The 23,060-nt window shown below is 42.5% G+C and overlaps 1 protein-coding gene across 4 annotated transcripts in view; it reads right to left on the bottom strand.

Annotated features, from left to right (window-relative positions):
- The window catches only part of LIN52 (lin-52 DREAM MuvB core complex component), a 118,873-nt gene extending 95,966 nt beyond the window's left edge, over positions 1 to 22,907 (bottom strand). Inside the window, exons 1-5 of one of the 4 annotated variants that reach the window (XM_063697998.1) lie at positions 22,774 to 22,907; positions 14,968 to 15,042; positions 9,689 to 9,726; positions 7,812 to 7,878; positions 4,428 to 4,511 (exon numbers count right to left, since the gene is read on the bottom strand). In XM_063697998.1, coding sequence (XP_063554068.1) covers positions 4,428 to 4,511; positions 7,812 to 7,878; positions 9,689 to 9,726; positions 14,968 to 15,042; positions 22,774 to 22,900 — 391 coding nt within the window. In that variant the 5' untranslated portion in view covers positions 22,901 to 22,907. The remainder of the gene's footprint in view (positions 1 to 4,427; positions 4,512 to 7,811; positions 7,879 to 9,688; positions 9,727 to 14,967; positions 15,043 to 22,773) is intronic. The other 3 variants (XM_031001987.3, XM_063697999.1, XM_063698000.1) reach the window with 3 other exon arrangements.
- Between the last annotated feature and the right edge of the window lie 153 nt (positions 22,908 to 23,060).

The following is a 23,060-nucleotide window of genomic DNA, read 5'->3' as shown; positions in this document are numbered from 1 at the left end:
AAGTAAAAGCCAACCCCTAGAGTAGATGAATAATCTGTAAGGACAAAAAAAAAAAATCTTGTTTTTATGCAAATACACTACACACAATAAAACAAAGAGAGACTGTATGTAAGAAGTTCAATACACATCAATGTAATTGTTTCTAATTCTAAATTTTAAAGCTATTTCATGTCAGCTAAATTCACAATGGTCAAAGAAAACGGCAATCAGTTGCAAAGCAATGCTATGGAAATTGAAATAACACCAAATTTTGAGCTAGAAGATAATTCTGAACAATCTCAGCTGTGCTCATGGGACTCATTTGGCAGAAACAAGCATTTCTCTTGTACAGTTTTGGTTTAGTGCTGAAGGTGGCCGAATTAAATGACTTCAAACCCCCACCCCCAAAGCCTTAAGTTTTTAGAAATACAGTTAGCAGTAATAATGGCTTTAACTGTGTGGATTTAAAAAAATAACAAAGCCACACCAAGTTTTTGATTCCATTGAAAGTCATTAAAATAAACTTTACTGATGCTTAGGGAACAAACGCATTATTCTGAAAACTAATAAAGAAAGAAAAAGAATCATTTATCCCATCATGCCAGTAGAAGCAGTTTTCGAGGTAACCAAATAGTTGATAAGATACAGTCCTTTTTAGAAAAATTCTAGTCAATGAGAGAAATGACAGAATATTACTACCTTGCAACCTATAATAAAACAGTAAATCTAGACTGTGATCAAAGCCTGCTACTCTAGGTATAAGACTGATGAAGAATATTACAATGAATAAATCTGATTGTCATAGTTCCACCTGCATTTTATTTCCCCATCATTTGTTAAACCTAGTCATTTGTTCTGTAGATTTTTCAAATTCTGGGTTTTGTTGATTACATTCCTGTGGTAGAGCTTAACATGTTCACCTATCCCTTTTTATTTCCTGATAGTTAGATCTAGAATCCATCAACTATTAATCTTAGTATCATGAAAAGAAAGACCAGCACACATAATGTACCCAACACCAACTGTGAAATATTATTATCAAAATTAAAAAAAAAAATCAAGCCTGTATCTGTGCAAGCTTCTAGATCTAACAATCAGCAGATAAAAAAGGGATAGGTGAACATGTTAAGCTCTACCACAGGAATGTAATCAACAAAACCCAGATTTTGAAAAATCTACAGAACAAATGACTAGGTTTAACAAATGACAAGGGGAAATAAAATGCAGGTGGAAGTATGACAGGCTAAAAAAGATTTCAGAGACATATCAAATACAGTATATGAACCTTATTTAGATCCGGACTCAAAAAATGAACTGTATAAAGACATTTATGAGTCAACTAGAGAAATCTAAACCCTGATTGGCTATTTGATGATATTTAACAAGTTTGTTAAAAAAATTTTAGTTATAATAATGAAACTATTGTTATATTTTTAAAAAATAACAGTAGCCAGCCGGGTGCAGTGGCTCACTCCTGTAATCCTGGCATTTTGGGAGGCCGAGGCAGGTGGATCACGAGGTCAGGAGATTGAGACCATCCTGGCCAACATGGTGAAACCCCGTCTCTACTAAAAATACAAAAATTAGCCAGGCATGGTGGCATGAGCCTGTAATCTCAGCTACTTGGGAGGCTGAGGCAGGAGAATCGCTTGAACCCAGGAGTCGGAGGTTGCAGTGAGCCGAGATCGCGCCACTGCACTCCAACCTCCAACCTGGCGACAGAGCGAGACTCCGTCTCAAAAAAAAAAAAAAAAAAAAAAAAAAGCCAGGCACAGTGGTATGTGCCTGTAGTCTCAGCTACTCAGAAGGCTGAGGTGGGATGATTGCTTGAGCCCAGGAACTCAAGTCCAGCCTAGGCAACATAGAAAAACCCAGTCTCTTAAAAAAAAAAAAAAAAAAAAAACTGGCCAGGCCCGGTGGCTCACACCTGTAATCCCAGCACTTTGGGAGGCGGAGTTGGGCAGATCACCTGAGGTCAGGAGTTCGAGACCAGCCTGACCAACATGGAGAAACCCCATCTCTACTAAAAATACAAAATTAGCTGGGCCTGGTGGCACATGCCTGTAATCCCAGCTACTCAGGAGGCTGAGGCAGGAGAATCGCTTGAACCTGGGAGGTGGAGGTTGCGGTGAGCCAAGATCATGTCATTGCACTCCAGCCTGGGCAACAAGAGCAAAACTCCATCTCAAAAAAAAAAAAAAAAAAAATCTTACATTTTGTACCACTGTTCCTGAAGAGAAAGGAAAAAAACCAATATGCCAGGCATGGTGGCTCATGCCTGTAATCCCAGCACTTTGGGAGGCGGAGTTGGGCAGATCACCTGAGGTCAGGAGTTCGAGACCAGCCTGACCAACATGGAGAAACCCCATCTCTACTAAAAATACAAAATTAGCTGGGCCTGGTGGCACATGCCTGTAATCCCAGCTACTCAGGAGGCTGAGGCAGGAGAATCGCTTGAACCTGGGAGGTGGATGTTGCGGTGAGCCAAGATCATGTCATTGCACTCCAGCCTGGGCAACAAGAGCAAAACTCCATCTCAAAAAAAAAAAAAAAAAATCTTACATTTTGTACCACTGTTCCTGAAGAGAAAGGAAAAAAACCAATATGCCAGGCATGGTGGCTCATGCCTGTAATCTCAGCACTTTGGGAGGCCAAGGTGGGCATATTATTTGAGGTAAGGAGTTTGAGACCAGCCTGGCCACCAGGGTGAAACCCCATCTCTACTAAAAATACAAAAATTGGTCAGACATCATGGTGCATGCCTGTAGTCCCAGCTACTTAGGAGGCTGAGGGAGGAAAATCACTTGAACCCAGGAGATGGAGGTTGCCGTGAGCCGAGATCGCACCACTGAACTCCAGCCTGGGCCACAGAGTAAGACTCTGTCTCAAAACAAAACAAAACAAAACAAAACAAAACAAAACAGCAAAAGAAAGTAAGAGTCCTTGTCTTCTGGAAACACATACAAAGTTACTCGGCAATGGGGTAATATGATGCCTGGAATTTGCTTTAAAGTAGCTACAGGAAATTGTTATAAGTAAAACAAGATTGGCTATATGTTGATTACTGAAGCTGGGCCATGGGTCATTATTCCGTTCACTCTACTTTGGTATAAATAATAAAAAGCAGGAAAAAATACTTCATTACCTTTCTCAGTAGGAAAGCAGAAAAAGAGAAACTAATTAGAGGAACCATAATTTCAGCTATAACTATAGATAATACTACTGACAAATCTATTTGGTAATATAGCATCTTCTTGATATAACAAACATAACATTTACTTCATTGAAAAACATTGACACAAAGCGATAAAGCCTTGATCACAATGATCATTACAGCATTTATTATCCAAAGCTAGAAACAAAATCAAGGAACAAAATCGACTATGAAAGTCTCACATTCATGAATTTACTAATCACAGATTTGCCTTTTCATTATAAATCAAGGAGGTCCATGACATACATGGTAACTAGTAATTTTGCCAAGGTATAAACTTTAATCATAAGAAATAAATTACCAGTATATAGAGAAGAGTTAGGTACTAATGAGTGAACTTAGCAGAGCAGCTAACAACCATATCTTGAAGCAGTTTGTTGTTCTCTATTTCTTGATTCCATAACCAATTCAAAAATGTTTTCTTGGTAAAAGAAAGCCAACTGCTGATGACAGTAATAGAAATGAAGGATAAAGGGGTCTGAGGAAGTGACGACTATCAGTTGAAAATTAGAAATTTTAAATTAATTTTCTTGTTTTTGAGACAGAGTCTTACTCTGTCGCCCAGGCTGGAGTGCAGTGGCATGATCTTGGCTCACTGCAACCTCCGCCTCCCAGGTTCAAGTGATTCTCCATCCTCAGCCTCCCAAGTAGCTGGGATTACAGGCATGAGCCACTGTGGCCAGCCTTAAATTTATTTGTAAAGTAAAATGCTGGTTGGGTGCGGTGGTTCATAATCCCAGCACTTTGGAAGGCTGAGGCAGGAAGATCACTTAAACCCAAGAGTTCAAGACCAACCTGGGCAATATAGTGAGACTCTGTCTCTACAAAAAAATTTTTAAATTACCCAGGCACGGTGGTACATGCTTGTAGTCCCAGCTACTTCAGAGGCTAAGGTGGGAGGATCACTTGAGCCCAGGAGTTGAAGATCAGCCTGGGCAACATAGTAAGACTCTGTCTATTTTAAAATGAGATAATAACCTGAAGGGATTTCAATATACTTTTACTGTATAAAGAAAAATCATTTGTTACCTAGTAAATCCAGTAATTATTCCACCACACTCCACCATAAAAAGTCAATGAATTAGATTGACTTCTTACCTTCAGAATGCTTCTCTTTTCCCTAATATACTTTCTGAATTATAACTGGAGCTCAGGGTGGAATACCTGAGCTCAGGGTGGAATACACAGCTCAGGGTGGAATACACCCCTGAACAAATGCGATCGGGGTACTCACACTCATCCAGCCCCAGCTGATAGGCTAGGTTCTGTAGGCCTCGAACCTTCTCCATCAAATTAGCCGTGGTGAGACTCCCCAGTTCTGAAACAGAATCATTTATTTCAACATCATTTCTTTCCACTCTTCTCTGGTAGCAACTTACTTGGGTTGGGAACTCTTGTTATACAAGTTTTCAAGCTTAATTACCACTGAATAAGTAGAAAATGGATCCGTAACTCCTCCTCCAATCTTACACACACACACAAATCAGGGAATTTTCCCACTATTGCAAAATTCCTCAGATAAGCTTACCCACTTAATAAGAAAAGAACTAGCATAAAAACAGAATTAGCCGGGCATGGTAGCACATGCCTTCAGTCCCAGCTACTTGAGAGGCTAAGGCAAGAGGATCACTTGAGCCCAGGAGTTCAAGACCAGCCTGGGCAATGATACCTCACCTGTATAAAAATAATACAAAAATTCAGCCAGGCGTGGTGGCTCATGCCTGTAATCCTAGCACTTTCGGAGGCCAAGGCGGGCAGATCACCTGAGGTCAGGGGTTTGAGACCAGCCTGGCCAACCTGGCAAAACCCTGTCTCTACTAAAAATAGAACGATTGGCTGGGTGTGGTGGCGGGGCGCCTGTAGTCCCAGCTACTCAGAAGGCTGAAACAGGAGAATCACTTGAACCTAGGAGGCAAAGGTTGCAGACAGCTGAGATTGTACCACTGCACTCCAGCCTAGGCAACAAAGTGAGATTCCTTCTCAAAAAAAACAAAAATAAATAAAATAAAATTAGCTGGGTGTGGTGGTGTATGCCTGTAGTCCCAGCTACTCAGGAGGCTGGGATGGGAGGATCACTAGGAGGTCAAGGCTGCAGTGAGCCATGATGGCACCATTGCACTACAGTCTGGGTGACAGAGTGAGACCTTTTCTCAAATAAAAAAAGAAAAAAATAATAAAGTAACAAATTAAGTGATTCATCCTCAGGAAACATTATTTATAACATTCGTTTGGAATACATCATTAAAATGTAAAACCTTGTCTTTTGATAGCATTAAGAAAGCCTTGAAGACAGAGCTGATCTGACAAAATGGACACTGTCTCCACTGTTAATTGTAAGTCCACATTATTTCGACTGATAATAAAGTGGCAACAAAACACTTACTATTCCCCATTTCCCTAAGTTTAGAAAACAAAGACTAAATAAAAATCTAAACTTTCCCTTCAAATCAAATTCCTATAAAAATCTTAAAGTTTACTAAGTAAAAAGACAGCATACTGTTGGAGGTTAGGAGCAAATGGAGTTGGTTAGGTCAGATCTCTTTCACCATCACAGTTACAATTCTGCAATGGCGGTTTCACTGTTGGGTGTTTCTGTGCTTGAGATATTTTGCAGGCCTTGCATTTGATGGATCAGTTGGTACCACCCAGATCAATAAACCGGTTCATCTGATCTTGTGGCCCCCACCCAGGAACTGACTCAGTGCAAGAGGACAGCTTTGACTCCCTGTGATTTCATCTCCAGCCCAATCAATCAGCACTAGCAACTCACTGTCCCCCCAACCCACCAAATTATCCTTAAAAACTCTGATCCCCAAATTCTCGGGGAGACTGAGTAATAAAAAAAATTCCAGTCTCTTGCACACACACACACACACACACACACAAAAAAAAAAGACAATACTTAAAAATGTTCTTTCCTGAATTTTTATTTAAATAGCACCCAATTCCTTTTAGGTTTAAGACACAGGTCAGTTTGCATAGACTATAATGCTATGATCCCTCACTAAAAATTTAAAGTTGCCTTAAGAAATACATGCTGATGAGATATTATATAAATGTCTGTTTGAAACATTAGAAGAATGAACCTGAGATGCCCTTGAGACTTAATTTTTCCATGGCAGGAGGAGGGAATCTGCATTTAAGCATTTCATAAAGAACAATTAATTACTTCTAAAATCAAATAAAGGTGTTTTTTTAATCTCATTTATCATGCCACAGTCATTATCTACACCTAGCATAAGCAGACTTTCTTGATATGTTCAGCTGTTTAAATACCTCAAGAATCCCAGGTTTTTACCTTAATTTCAGTCTATTACTTCACAATCATCATGAATCTTATCACCAGAAGGATGATAAAATAAATAAAGTAGGGCAAAATCATGGAAAATTAATGTTTTTTAATTTAAATTTCCACTTTGTGATTGAGTTTCAAATCATTTATCAAACAACAATATTCACTACTTATAGTATTCTTTATAGAAGAAATTGATGGGATAAAAAAATAAAAAATAGGTCTTAACCCACTAAGAGGTTGTCATTTAATAGTACTGACAATATATGGCAGTAAATTCTAAATAAGGCACTTGTGTTATAATGGAAAGAGGCTAGACTTAAAAAAGCAGAGTTTATACGGGGCGTGGTGGCTCACGCCTGTAATCCCAGCACTCTGGGAGGCCGAGGTGGGTGGATCACTGGAGGTCAGGAGTTTGAGACCAGCCTGGCCAACATGGTGAAACCCCATCTCTACTAAAACTACAAAAATTAGCTGGACGTGGTGGGGGGTGCCTGTAATTCCAGCTACTCGGGAGGCTGAGGCAGGAGAATCACTTGAACCCAGGAGGCGGAGGTTGCAGTGAGCCGAGATCGCACCACTGCACTCCAGCCTGGGCAACAAAAGCGAGACTCCATCTGAAAAAAAAAAAAAAATCAGAGTCAAAATTTTTTAACTTTTTTTTTTTTTTTTTGAGAGAGTCCTGCTCTGTCAGCCAGGCTGGAGTGCAGTGGAACTATTGCTCACCACAACCTCCATCTTCTAGGTTCAAGTGATTCTCCTGCCTCAGCCTCCAGAGTAGCTGGGATTACAGGAGCTTGCCACCATGCCTGGTTGATTTTTGTATTTTTAGTAGAGACGTGGTTTCGTTATATTGGTCAGTCTGGTCTCAAACTCCTGACCTCAGGTGATCCGCCCACCTCGGCCTCCCAAAGTGCTGAGATTACAGGCATGAGCCATGCCTAGCCAAATTTTAACTCATTCTATCTTGGTTAACTTATGAACTTTGAATATCATCATACCCAACTCACAGGACCTTTATGGGAATTAAATGAAAAAATTTATGTTAGAGCTATTCGTTAACTGTATTATACAAAATCAGGTTCACATTAGAAGAATTTAGCAGCAGCAGCAGAATTCACTATGACTGAGTCTTGAATTGGCAGGATTTCTACACATGGAAAAGGTAGAGAAGGGCATTGCAGACATGAAAAACTACAAATAAGGAGGTTTAAATGAGAAGTCTGAAGCCAAAAATACTTGTAAGGAAACAGAAAAAAAAAATTGAGAGGTGGTCTATGGAAAAACATAAATATCCAGTTAAAAGTGGTAACTAGCATCACTTACCTTTCAACATGTCGATGTCATCACGTTCTATCTCAGCCATCCATTTGGGTGGAGAACTAGTAATAGGCTGTCAAAAAATAATATATCCATTCAGACATATAAAAAGTGTGAGGAGACCCTATTATTCTTATAAGAAGTGTAGACTGGGCTGGATGCGGTGGCTGCCAAGGTGGGAGGATTACTTGAGGTCAGGAGTCACGAGTTCGAGACCCGCCTGGCCAACATGGGGAAACCCCATCTCTACTAAAAATACAAAAAAAATTAGCCAGGCGTGATGGCACACACCTGTAATCTCAGCTACTTGGGAGGGTGAGGCACGAGAATTGCTTGAACCTCTTGAATGTGGGAGGCAGAGGTTGCAGTGAACCAAGATCGTGCCACTGTACTCCAGCCTAGGTAAGAGTATTACTCTGTCTCAAAAAAAAAAAAAAAAAAAAGAAAAAGAAAAAATGCAGCTTGTCACATAGCCTTCGGGTTGTTTGGAAATACTGGCAGATTATAATTTCAAAAACCTGGATTTCTCCAGGTTTAGATATGGCCTACAAATAGTCACTGCAAAAACATGGCTCATCTTGAAAGTCAGTCTCAGAGAAATTACTGTGGAAGAATAGGTATGACTACTATTACTGATTTATGCATAACAAGTTAGTATAGCAATGAATGAAATTACTTGAAATTCAGTTCTGGTGAAAGCCTCCAATTCAACTGTTTGAAACACTAATCAGTAAGTAACATTCTCTGGCATAGGGGAGATTCAAAGAAGAATCAAGAATGAGAAAATCCTCATTTTAAGTGAGAGAAGTCTGGAATGGTCATCACTTGGAATTTCACAATTTTATTGTAGAGGTTTTAGGAAACTTCAGAATTTTACAATTTTTCATTTATGAAAGTGAACTTAAAACTATGAAAGAAAGCCCATTCTTAGAATAGCTCTGGGTTGGCAGTTTAATGCTAGTTGCACACGAGAATCACCTATGTAACTTTTAAAAATATAAATGCCTTGGCCACAATCCAGACATAATGATTTAGAATATGAGGGGTAGGGAAGGGTCCAGTGGAAAAAGTAGAGCAAGGGACTCCTCATATGTGCTTTTCTTTTTTTATATTTAATTAATTTTTTTCTTGGTGCTCATTTGTTACAGTGCATTTTTCAAGAGCTCCATAGCTGCATGTTGATGATTCTGTCATGCACAAAAGGTAGGGTTGAGAAACATTATTTCAGCTTTGCGTCTTTCTCTTTTTTTAATTAAAATGTACTCAGAACCTATTATGTGACAAGCAAAACACTTTACATGCATCAAGTCATTTACCTCCAAATCAACTCTATAAAGTAGGTATTATTTTTCACATTAAAAAAAACAAAAACAAAAACACGTACATTGGCTCACACCTGTAATCCTAATGCTATGGGAGGCTGGAGCAGGAGGATCACTTGAACCCAGGAGTTCAAGACCAGCCTGGGAAATATAGTGAGACCTCTTCTCCACAAAAAATTTTAAAAGGCCAGGCGCGGTGGCCTGTAATCCTGTAATCCCAGCACTTTGGGAGGCTGAGGTAGGTGGATCACTTGAGGTCAGGAGTTCGAGACCAGCCTGGCCAAGATGGTGAACCCCGTCTCTACTAAAAATACAAAAATTAGCTGGGCGTGGTGGTGGGCACCTGTAATCCCAGCTACTCAGGAGGCTGAGGCAGGAGAATCGCTTGAACTTGGTAAGTGGAAGTTGCAGTGAGCCGAGATCGTACCACTGCACTCCAGCCTGGGCGAAGAGTGAGACTCTGCCATAAATAAAATAAAATAAAATAAAGAACAGAGATCTGAGCTTTTACTCAGGAGTGAAACTTTGGATTGACCTCAGTAGGTAAGGGATATTACTTACACTTTTGAAGGAAGCTGCAAATTCAGCAACACCTGGTACTAAAAAGAAAAACAAAACATTATTTATTCAATAAGTATGATTGCTCAGGCACAGAAGATCCAAATAATAAGAAAACAGCTTTGTCTGTTTTCTTATAGTTTAGAAGAAGAGAAAGAATAAACCAATAACTATAACACTGTTTCAGTCCTCAAAGAAAGATGCCAGGACTATGGCAAGACAAAAAATGGCAAGCTAAGTCAGACCCAGGGGGCATAAAAAGCTTCTCAAGGAAAATAATGCCTCAACTGAACTTGGAAGGACCAGGAGTTAGCTGGTTGGGAGGGTGGTAAGATACAATATCTCTTACCAGAAAGTTTAAACTGCCTTTTTAGAGACGCTGTTCTGTCAATCCAATTTTATTTATTTAAATTTCTCACAGAAAGAATCACATTAAAATGCAGAAAAATAAAAATCAGGGCTGGGCATTTTGGGAAGTCAAGGCAGGAGGATCCCTTGAAGATCAGCCTGGGCAACAAGGCAAGATCCCAGACTCTACAAAAAATTAAAAAACGGGCCGGGTGCAGTGGCTCATGCCTGTAGTCCCAGCACTTTGGGAGGCTGAAGCGGGTGAATCACTCAAGCTCAGGAGTTGGAGACCAGCCTGGGCAATATAGTGAAACCCCATCTCTACAAAAAGTACAAAACTTAGCCAGGCGTAGTGATGTGCCCCTGTAGTCCTAGCTACTTGGAAGGCTTGAGCCCGGGAAGTTGAGGCTGAAATGAGCCACGATCACACCACTGCACTCCAAACTGGGCAACAGAGCAAGACCCTGTCTCAAAAAAAAAAACAAAAAACAGTTAGTTGGGCATGGTAATGCACACCTATAGTCCTAGCTACTTAGGAGGCTGAGGCAGGAGGATGGCTTGAACTCAGGAGTTGGAGGCTGCAGTAAGCTATCATCATGACATTGCACTTTAGCCTGGGTGATAGGATGAGCCTCTTTCTCTAAAAAAATATATATAATTAAAATAAATAATTAAAATAACATCTTTGCCTGAGCTCAGGAGTTGGAGACCAGCCTGGGCAACACAGTGAAACCCCGTCTCTACTAAAATACAAAAGATTAGCTGGGTGTGGCGGCATGTGCCTGTAGTCCCAGCTATTCAGGAGGCTGAGGCAGGAGAATTGCTTGAACCCGGGAGGTGGAGGTTGCAGTGAGCTGAGATCACGCCATTGCACTCCAACCTGGGCAACAGAGCGAGACTCCATCTCAAAAAAAAAAAAGTTCAATCTCACCAAAAAGGAAATGTAAAATGAAACTAATAGATTAGTCACATCTAATACTGGCTAGTATGTGAGGAAAGGGGCCCTCATACAGTTATCCTCTTCCATGTATACGAAGATATGTGTACATGGGTATTCACTGATAAACTGTCTGTAAAGTCAAAAACTAGATATAGGCCGGGCACAGTGCCTCACACCTGTAATCCCAGCGCTCTGGGAGGCCAAGGTGGAAAGACAGCCTGAGCCCAGGAGTCTGAGACCAGTCTGGGCAGCACAGTGAGATCTTGTCCCCCCAGAAATTTTTTAAATAGCTGGTTGTGGTGGTACATGCCTGTGGTCCCAGCTACTCAGGAGGCTGAAGTGAGAGGATCACTTGAGCCCAGGAGGTTGAGGCGGTAGTCAGCTGTGATCACGCCACTGCACAAAGCCTGGGTGACAGAGTGAGACCCTTGCTCAAATTAAAAAAAAAAAAAAAGGCCGGGCGTGGTGGCTCACGCCTGTAATCCCAGCACTTTGGGAGGCCGAGGCGGGCGGATCACGAGGTCAGGAGATCGAGACCAGCCTGTCCAACATGGTGAAGCCTCTTCTCTACTACAAATACAAAAATTAGCCAGGTGTGGTGGCATGCACCTGTGATCCCAGCTACTTGGGGGGCTGAGGCAGGAGAATCGCTTGAACCCGGAAGCAGAGGTTGCAGTGAGCCAAGACTGCACCATTATACTGCACAGCCTGGGGAACAAAAGTGAAACTCCATCTCAAAAAAAAAAAAAAAAAAAAGAGTGATTGAAAAAGGTGAGAAAACGCTTTATGTATCTCAGTATTATGTGAATTTCTTATAAATGTAGTCATCCTGGCTAACACGGTGAAACCCCGTCTCTACTAAAAATACAAAAAATTAGCCGGGCGTGGTAGTGGGCGCCTGTAGTCCCAGCTACTAGGGAGGCTGAGGCAGGAGAATGGCGTGAACCCGGGAGGTGGAGCTTGCAGTGAGCCGAGATCGCGCCACTGCACTCCAGCCTGGGCGACAAAGCAAGACTCCGTCTCAAAAAAAAAAAAAAAAAACACAACAAAGTAGATATAACTTAAGTTTCCAAATAATGTATGAATACATAAACTATAATATACCCATACAATGAAATATATTTAAAAGAATGAAGTAGACATACACATACCAAGATGGAACTGTTCACATGTGGAGTAAGTTAAGTGGCAGGCCACATGCATATGACTCCAACATTATGAAGAAAAAAAAAAATCCCTCTTATACATACTTAAAAAATTATTATTTCCTTATCTGTATAAAATAGGTCAAAAGGATTTGTACCTTTTTTTTTTTTTTGAGACAGAGTTTCGCTCTTGTTGCTCAACCTGGAGTGCAATGGAGTGATCTCGGCTCACTGCAATCTCTGCTCACTGCAACCTCCGCCTCCCGGGTTCAAGCGATTCTCCTGCCTCAGCCTCCCAAGTAGCTGGGATTACAGGCATGTGCCACCACGCTCAGCTAATTTTTTGTATTTTTAGTAGAAACGGGGTTTCGCCATGTTAGCCAGGCTGATCTCAAACTCCTGACTTCAGGTAATCCACCCACCTCGGCCTCTCAAAGTGCTTGGATTACAGGCGTGAGCCATCACACCTGACCGGAGTTGTACCTTTTACAAGGATTTGTACGATTCACAGTGGTTAACGTTATAAGAGTGGGCCAGGTGCAGTGGTTCAGGCCTCTAATACTAGCACTTTGGGAGGCCGAGGCAGGCAGATCATCTGAGGTCAGGAGTTCAAGACCAGCCTGTCCAACATGGTGAAGCCTCTTCTCTACTACAAATACAAAAATTAGCCAGGTGTGGTGGCATGCACCTGTGATCCCAGCTACTTGGGGGGCTGAGGCAGGAGAATCGCTTGAACCCAGAAGCAGAGGTTGCAGTGAGCCAAGACTGCACCATTATACTGCACAGCCTGGGGAACAAAAGTGAAACTCCATCTCAAAAAAAAAAAAAAAAAAAAAGAGTGATTGAAAAAGGTGAGAAAACGCTTTATGTATCTCAGTATTATGTGAATTTCTTATAAATGTAGTTTTGGGGGCTGGCTGTGGTGGCTCACTCCTGAAATCTCGGCACTTTGGGAGGCCGAGGTGGGCGGATCACCTGAGGTCAGGAGTTCAAGACCAACCTACTTGGTGAAAGGCCGTCTGTACTACAAATACAAAAATTAGCTGAGCATTGTGGCGGGCACCTGTAATCTCAGCTACTCGGGAGGCTGAGGCAGGAGCATCGCTTGAACCAGGGAGGTGGACGTTGCAGCGAGCCGAGATTGCACCATTGCACTCCAGCCTGAGCGACATGAGCGAGACTCCATCTCAAATAAATAAATACACAAACAAACAAATAAATGTAGTTTGGGGGATTTTTTTGAGAAAGAGTCTTTCTCTGTTGCCCAGGCTCAAGTGCAATAGTGCAATCTTGGCTCACTGCAACCTCCGCCTCCCGGGTTCAGGCAATTCTCCTGCCTTAGCCTCCCGAGTAGCTGGGATAGCAGGTGTGCACCACCACGGCCAGTTAATTTTTGTATTTTTGATAGAGACAGGGTTTTGCCATGTTGGCCAGGCTGGTCTCAAACCCCTAGCCTCAAGTGATCCACCCGCATTGGCCTCCCAAAGTGCTGGGACTACAGGCATGAACCACCATGCCCAGCTTATAAATGTAGTTTTAAAAAGTAATTAATGGCCAGCCATGGTGACTCACACCTGTAATCCCAGCACTCTGGGAGGCCAAGGTGGGTGGATCACCTGAGATCAGGAGTTTGAGACCAGCCTGGCCAACATGGCAAAACCCTGTCTCTACTAAAAATACAAAAAATTAGCCAGGCATTGTGGCATGTGCCTGTAATCTCAGCTACTCAGGGGCTGAGGCAGGAGAATCGCTTGAACCCAGGAGGCAGAGGTTGCAGTGAGCCAACACTGCGCCATTGCACTCCAACCTGGGCAACTAGAGTGAAACTCCGTCTAAAAAAAACATATATATATACATATATAAAATAATAATAATTATTGTTGGCTAGGCACGGTGGCTCACACCTGTAATCCCAGCACTTTGGGACGCTGAGACAGGTGGATCACCTGAGGTCAGGAGTTCGAGACCAGCCTGGCCAACATGGTGAAACTCTGTCTCTACTAAAAATACAAAAAATTAGCCGGGCATGGTGGCATGCACCTGTAGTCCCAGCTACTTGGGAGGCTGAGGCAGGACAATCGCTTGAACCCTGAGGCAGAGGATGCAGTGACCCGAGTGAACCACTGCACTCCACCCTGGGCGACAGAGAGACACTCTGGTTCAAACAAAATAATTATTATTGTTTAAAGGCTCCTTATTTTCTGAGTCACACTGTGTTCTGAACAAATTAAACCACCAAACAGCTATTCTTAACACTGGACTTCAATCTCTTCTCTTTGAAATAAAATAAAACTCTAATCATTAAAGTTAAATGATAACTCTTCAGCCTGGTCTGATGGTAATGGGTTATCAAAACTTTTTTTTTTTTTTTTTTTTTGAGACAGAGTCTCACTCTGTCACCCAGGCTGAAGTGCAGTGGCACAATCTCTGCTCACTGCAGCCTCCGCCTCCTGGGTTCAAAAGATTCTCATGCCTCAGCCTCCTGAGTAGCTGGGATTACAGGTGTGTGCCACCACATCCAGCTAATATTTCTATTTTTTTTTTTTAGTAGAGACAGGGTTTCACCATGTTGGCCACGCTGGTCTCAAACTCCTGACCTCAGGTGATCCTCCCAACTCGGCCTCCCAAAGTGCTGGGATTACAGGCATGAGCCAACAGGCTCAGCCTGTTATCAGAACTTATTAACGTTAGTGTCACTAAAGTTTATATACAACCCCCCACTGCTAAATTTGACTAGCTTCAAAATAAATAAAAATTTACAAAATAAATAACTCTTTAAAAATCTCTTTAAAAAAAAGGAACATTGTTTCTCCTGCATTGACTCTGATATAAAGAAGGCAAAAACTTACATTGTTCTGGCCAAAGATCTGGTGAGGCACGGTCAAGTTTTTCAAAACTTAGCAAAGATGCTTCCAGATCTGTCCCTAGAACAAAACATCCAGATGAACCAAGAAGACAGGAAACACATTAATGTATATGATACTTCAATCTCAAAGGACATAAACTGGAACACTCACCTGGAAGTCTAGAGATACGAGTTCTGTAACTATTGATGCCACTGGTCCGTGATAGAATACAAACAAATCATTCTCCCTTACCAAACCTCACTCTTTCAATCTATGAATGGGAATGATATTTTATTGGGAGTGTTAAGAAAAATGAGTATCAATGAACCCACCTGCATCTTCATTCATACTCTGTGCTTTCCTCCAGTTACAATGAATTAAGTGTTTCTACTTCCATGAAACAGACTCTTCTGATAGCACTCTAGATGCCATCTTCTCTTGCTTTATCAAGGACATCATTTGAATATCATCTTTCTCATGTACCATCAGTTTCTACCTTCTCTAGCCTCATCTCAGTGTCACTAAAGTTTGTATACAACCCCCCACTGCTAAATTTGACTAGCTTCAAAATAAATAAAACTTTACAAAATAAATAACTCTTTAAAAAGGAGCAGTACCAATCAAGCTGGTTGCAGAATTTCTGTGCTTCAAAAAAAACCCCAGCCGGACATGGTGGCTCATGCCTGTAATCCCAGCACTTTGGGAGGCCAACGTGGGTGAATCACAAGGTCAGGAGTTTGAGACCAGCCTGGCCAACGTGGTGAAACCCTGTCTCTACTAAAAATACAAAAAATTAGCTGGGTGTGGTAGCAGTCGCCTGTAATCCCAGCTACTCAGGAGGCTGAGGGAGGAGAATTGCTTAAACCCGGGAGGCAGAGGTTACAGTGAGCCAAGATCGCACCACTGTACTCCAGCCCAGGCAACAGAATGAGACGCCATCTCAAAAAAAAAAAAAAAAAAAAAAACACCAGGGCAGGTGGGGTGCCTCATGCCTATAATCCCAGCACTTTGAGAGGCTGAGACTTGAGTTCAGGAGTTCAAGACCAGCCTGGGCAACACAGTGAAATCCTGCTGGGCGTGGTGGTATACCCTTGTAGTCCCAGCTACTCAGGAGGCTGAGGTGGGAGAATCACTTCAGCCTGGCAGGTCGAAGCTGCAGTGAGTGAGCTGTTTGTCCCACTGCACTCCAGCCTGGATGACAAAGTGAGACACTGCTTTAAAAAAAAAAAAAGAAAAGAAAACCAAAAACCCTCTCTCTTGACCCCATGACCTCTTCCATACCCCCTTCACTGAAAAAGTTCTTGTGATGTCTTTTCTGCTGTCCCTACTTCCTCACATCACTCTCTCTCCTTAATGTATGACAATCAGGCTTCTGTCCCTACATACATAGAAACTGCTGTTGTCAAGGCATCTATGACCTATGTTGCCAAATCCAGTGGTCATTTCTCTATTCCGTCTTTTTTTTTTTTTTTTTTGAGACGGAGTTTCGCTCTTGTCTCCCAGGCTAGAGTGCAATAACGTGATCTAGGCTCACTGCAACCTCAGCCTCCCAGGTTCAAGTGATTCTCCTGCCTCAGCCTCCCAAGTAGCTGGGATTACAGGAACACGCCACCACACCCACTAATTTTTTATTTTTAGTATTTTTAGTAGAGATGGGGTTTTGCCATGTTGGCCAGGCTGGTCTCGAACTCCTGACCTCAGGTGATCGACCTGCCTCCCAAAGTGCTGGGATTACAGGTGTGAGCCACCACGCCCAGCCTGTTCTGTCTCATGTGATCTCTTTGCAGCATCCACACACTGACTATTTTCCTTGAAATACTACTCCCCTCTCCTATAAAACTATTATGCTGGTTTCTCTCCTACCTCATTGACTCTCCTTTTTCCTTCTCCTTTTCCACTCAGGCCACATCCTACACTGGCTCCACTCTCTACCTCACTTTAATGGTATAAATTGATACAAACAGAAAACAGGAAAATACTGGGTAGAAGAAGAGGGTGGTTCCCAAGCAAAGGCCCCACCCTCAAGCCTGGAAACCTGCGGCCCAAAATGGGAACAGGCATTTCTGTTTTCATGCCCAAAAGTTGCCTTTTGGCCCACCATGCCCCACTATTCTATACCCATGTAAACCCCAAACTCCAGGCTCCACAAGGAGATGAACAGAAGGGCAGAAGAACTGCAGAGAGAAGAGAAGGAGCATCTGAATGCCAAGAGGAGTTTGGCTGGAGATGGTCAGAGAGGAGATCAGCTGCCAGACAGCCAAACTCCAGGGGAAGATCACCTTCCCACTCCATCCCCTTTCCAGCTCCCCATCCAGCCTGCTTAGAGCCACCTCCACCACCCAATAAAACTCGTACATTTACCATCCTTCAAGTCCATGTGCAACCTGATTCTTCCTGGACACCAGACAAGGACCTCGGTACCAAGAGGGCACTGAGCCACTTAACACTTAAGCATCTGCAGACAGCAAAGCTAAAAGAGTGCTCTGGCTGGGCACGGTGGCTCATGCCTGTAATCCCAGCACTTTGGGAGGCCAAGATGGGTGGATCACTTGAGGTCAGGAGTTCAAGACCAGCCTGGCCAACATAGTGAAACCCTGTCTCTACTAAAAATACAAAAATTGGCCAGGCATGGGGGAACACACCTGTAATCCTAGTTACTGGGGAGGATGAGGCAGGAGAATCGTTTGAACCTGGGAGGTGGAAGTTGCAGTGAGCCAAGATCACACCACTGCACTCCAGCCTGGGCAACAAAGCAAGACTCCATCTCAAAAAAAAAAAAAAAAAAGAGTGCACTGTTATACATGCCCACTTGGGCGTTGGGAGTCGCAGGCACCCACCCCTAGATGCTACCGTGGGGCTGGAGCCCAAAAGTGCTCGCCCTGACTCCTTCACCTGCCCATCTGCATGCTCCCTCTCCCATAAGAGGATTGAGTGCACACAGACAAGCCACACCCCTGTCGTATGTCCTGCGGTTAGGGAACTCCCCTATTTCAACATGAGGACTTTATCTTCATCTGTATGCCAACGACTCCATATTTATATTTCCATTCCCAACCTTTCTAAAGAACTACAAAGGTTTACGTCCAAGTGTTTATTTGAATCCCTCTCTATTTACATATAAAAAAAACTGCTTAAGGCCAGATGCAGTGGTGCATGCCTGTAATCCCAGCAGTTTGGGAGGCCGAGGTGGGTGGATTGCTTGAGCTCACGAGTTTGAGACCAGCCTGGTCAACATAGTGAAACCCCATCTCTACAAAAAGCAAAAAAATTAGCCAGGTGTGGTGGTGTTAGCCTGTAGTCCCAGCTACTTGGGAGGCTGAGGTGGGAGGATGGCTTGAGCCCAGAGGTGGCGGCTGCAGTTAGCTAAGATCACACCACTGCACTCCAGCCTGGGTGATAGAGCCACATCCTGTTTCAAAAAAAAAAAAAAAAAAAAAAATCCCCACTTAAACCTAATTATCTTCAAAACCATATTCCCCCAATCTTCTCCCATCTCAAGAAATAACACTACCATAAATTCCAGTTCTCAAATCAAAAACCCAGATGTCATCCTTCATGCATTCTTTTCCTTCACCCTTCCATAACCAATCCATGAGTAAATCTAGTCACTTCTACCTTCAGAATACACCCTGAAATCAAATAACCCAAGGAACCATCACTTCTTTCTTGGACTACTTCAACAGCCTCTTAACAGATCTCTCTGCTCCCATTCTTACCCTTTCCCCTTCACGCCCCGGGAATCTATTCTCCATAAAGAGGCCAGAATTGATTTTTTTAAATGTCAATCAGTTCGTGTCACTCTCCAGCTTAAAGTTCCTCCCAGCTAAATCTGTGAATGTGTATCTACCACACTCTATAAAATCTTACTCAGCCTCTGCCTAATTCTTTGACATCATTTCTCTTCCACTCTTCCCTTGCACACAGTAGTACTCAATATTAACATTTGTTGAGTTTTTATTGTATGCTCAGTATGCTAACCAGTTGCATTACTAGTTCATTTAATGCTATAAACAGCAGTTCTTAACATTTTCTGGGTAACCACACCTCTGGAAATCTGGGAAATAAAATGAACTCACTCCCCAGAAAATATACATACGTACAAAATGTACTTTTCTCTAAACTGATTTTGTTTTGCCAAATATTCCAAAGGAATTTCCAATGGCATTTTAATTGTAAAGAACTCAACTAATACATTGCCTTAACTAAAGCATCCAAAAATTAGCTTCTCTTTGTTACCAATTTCTGAGGAATGTTCAACCATAACAAAAATAAAGTTATTGGGCCAGGTACAGTGGCTCATGTCTGGAATCCCAGTGCTTTGGGAAGCCGAGGCAGGAAGATTGCTTGAGCCCAGGAGTTTGAGACCATCCTGGGCAACATAGTGAGACTCCATCTCTACAAAAAATAATAAGGTGGGGCATGGTGGCTCACGCCTGTAATCCTAGCACTTTGGGAGGCCGAGGTGAGTGCATCACCTGAGGTCAGGAGTTCAAGACTAGCCTGGGCAACATGGTGAAACCCCGTCTCTACTAAAAATACAAAAATTAGCCAGGTGTGGTGGCGTGTGCCTGTTATCCCAGCTACTGGAGAGGCTGATGCATGAGAATTACTTGAACCCAGGAGACGGAGGTTGCAGTGACCCGAGATCATGCCACGGCACTCCAGCCTGGGTGACAGAGTGAGACTCCGTCTCAAAACAAAATAAATAATAATAATAATAAATTAGCTGGGCATGGTGGTGTGAGCCTATAGTACCAGCTACTTAGGAGGCTGAGATGGGAGAATCGCTTGAGCCTTTGAGGGTGCAGTGAGCTATAATCATATCACTGCATTTCAGCATGGGCAATAGAGTGAGAGAGATCCTGTCTCTAAAAGAAAGTTAAAAAAAAAATTATTGGGGGTACAATCTAATAACCTACATGGGTGACCTTATGATACCACAGTCTGGGATAGAACTCAGACTCTGCTGTGAGTCTTACTCTCATAAATTAAGTAATTAGATGGCTGTATTTGAATTTCAGTTTTCTCCTTTTCAAAGAAGCTCCAGCAAATTTATCACGAAAAAGACAAAGAGTAAATGACAAACATATTAAAATATATATTATCTGAATTAAATTTTAAAGACAGTGACAGGTGGAACACTAAAAATAGAAGTGAAAGAGCTAGGCCGTGGAATATTTTGGAATGAGATACTTATTTAGAAGCTGAATTTAAGTTCAAAGTGCTTGACTTGATTTTTTCAGATTAAAAAGAAAACATTAGGTGGAGAGGAGTGAAACTTTGTAAGAGATGAGAATGAAAACTTAAAAATCAAGAGTGCAAATAAAGTGACCATAGAGATGGCTAGAAGACCAAAAGGAAAAAAATTTAATTTTTTTTTTTTTTGAGATGGAGTCTCGCTCTGTCCCAGGCTGGAGTGCAGTGGCGCGATCTCGGCTCACTGCAAGCTCCGCCTCCCGGGTTCACGCCATTCTCCTGCCTCAGCCTCCTGAGTAGCTGGGACTACAGGCACCCACCACCACGCCTGGCTAATTTTTTGTATTTTTTAGTAGAGACAGGGTTTCACCGTGTTAGCCAGGATGGTCTCGATCTCCTGACCTCGTGATCCACCCATCTCACCCTCCCAAAGTGCTGGGATTACAGGCGTGAGCCACCACGTCAAGCCAAATTTAATGTTTTTAATACTCTTCCTGGCCAAAGAAAGGAAACTAAATTGAGAGATGACAGGGGAAAAAAAATCAAACTCAAGGAACACATGTCTAAAATCCCCAAAGTTTGTAAAAACAATTTAAAAATAAACTAAAAAATTTAATAACAATTACCTCTACTTGTATTACTTGGCTTTTTTTTCAACTGTGGTGAAATATACATAAATTTTACCATTTTAATAACTTTTAAGTATACATTTCAGTGGTATTAAGTACATTAATTGTGCAATCATCACATTCATTTCCAGAATCCTTTCACCTTCCCAAACTGAAATTTGGTACCCATTAACAATAACTCCCTATTCCCTTGCCTGATTTTTTAAATGCCCTTCTTTCTGGCAAGAGAAGGACATTTTTGCAAGAGAGCACCCAGGCAGGAGAATCTCTTTTGACTCCAAACATCCATAATTTCTTTTTTTTCCTTCTTTTTTTTTTTTGAGACGGGGTCTCGCTTTGTCACACAGACTGGAGTGCAGTGGCATGAACATGGTTCACTGCAGCCTCCACCCCCTGGGCTCAAGCGATTCTCTTGCCTCAGCCCCCCCAAGTAGCTGGGACTACAGGTATGTGGCATCACACCCAGATAATTTTTGTATTTTTTTGTAGAGATGGGGTTTCACCATGTTGTCTAGGCTGGTCTTCAATTCCTGAGCTCAGGCAATCTGCCTGCCTCAGCCTCCCAAAGTGCTGGGATTAGAAGTGTGAACCACCACGCCCAGCCATAATTTCTAATACAGTATGTACCTGTGCTCACAAAATTTAAGACTCGGTTAAACTTAAAACTTAAGATCAAGTAATATATTATTTCTGCATATATCTAATCAATCTTTCAATCAATGTTAATTAAAGACCTACTGTTCCTCAGGCACTGTGCTAAACCTGGATCCAACTATGAACAAGACAAACTTGGAATTTACAATCTAGCGCAAAAGGGGCAAAGTTAACAGAGTAACTATGCTGACAAGGAAGATACTGAAATAATGAATAATGGTGGGAAAGGGCAACTCCAGATACTGTGTTCTAAGAAAGACTCTTTGGGAGGTGACATCTAAAAAGAGAACTGAAACTGAAAAAAAAAAAAATGTTTATATGTTTGAGTCATCTTTTGGTCTCCCAAAGCACCTAGCATTACGCCTTTCATGTAGCAGGTACTTAATACAGCTCACCTTGGCTTCAATTTCTTCATTCCTGCAATGAACTTCCAAGATTCCTTCCAAATACAAAATGTTTTTGTCTAAGGGAAGGAAACCTATATATCAATAAAATCGATATATAGTTGGGATGAGGATGGTAGAACTAAAAATGGGTTTAAAAATGACTGCAAGACCCTAACTCTCTAAAGCAGAACCAAGAGCAAAAGCATGGGAGTATACCAAAACAACTTAATTGTTACTTAAAATGACTTGCATTTTACACAATATATAAACAGAAATCGTTAATTCACTCAGCCTTAAGAAACAACACGTAAAGCAGATGGAAGACAGGTTGCGACCTGTGCAAGACAACACTTAAAAGCTCAAAACTGATTCTCCTCGCGACTCTCACGGCGAGGGGCCGAGAACGTCCCCCGCTTCTCTTGCTGCCACGGCAATGGTCCCAAACTGAGGAGACAGGAGAGAGATCATGTTTCTCTTGCGGTTCAGTATCGAGATGAGGTCAACCAGCAGCCCTGCGAGGGTTTGTGAGAATCGTTCCATCCGTGCGCTCAATCAGAAGAGAACTGATCCTTTCAATGGGATACCCCAAGGAGAAAACTACAGTAAGGCACATCCTCCAGTAACATCTCCTCCTCGACCCTCAGCCTCGCCCAAATAGAGATAAGGAAGGGACAGGGCGACCCCCCTGTCCTTTTACCCAGAATGAGTCCCTCCCTAGTGCCCTCCTCCACACGCCTGGTACAGAGCGGGGAAACTGGGCACCTCCGGAGCTGCTGTGAAGAACCGGTGAGCTGAAGACGGCGATGGATCTCAAGAAAAAAAATAAAAGGGAAAGGAGAAGAGCCCAAGAAAGAAATCTATGTTCGAGGGGCAGAGACAGAGTGGATGTTCCCAGTAGAGCAAAGAAGGAGGCTGCAGGCAAAGATCTCTAAGCCGGATCTTACCGTCTGTGGGAGACGCCATCTTCCAACCCATGTCACGTGACGTGGCCAACCGTCGGCGGGAAAACGAGGTTCCATAAGCCACGCCCCCAAAGAGAAACCCTATCCCCAACTCGCAGCCCAGTCTCATTCCCTCGCCTCATAGGGCAATCTTTGCCTAGCCCCGCCCCTAACTATAGCCACGCCCCTTACGCGGATGTTGAGGTGGAGCGACTGCAAAATTCTTGAAGGGTCTTATTTACTTTTTTTAGTGGGGGGGTGGGGCCTCGGTTCCGCCCTTGGCCAATCGG

The sequence above is a fragment of the Gorilla gorilla genome, chromosome 15 (assembly GCF_029281585.2).
Source record: "Gorilla gorilla gorilla isolate KB3781 chromosome 15, NHGRI_mGorGor1-v2.1_pri, whole genome shotgun sequence".
Lineage (NCBI taxonomy): Eukaryota > Metazoa > Chordata > Mammalia > Primates > Hominidae > Gorilla > Gorilla gorilla.
This window is presented reverse-complemented; position numbering and strand designations above follow the sequence as displayed.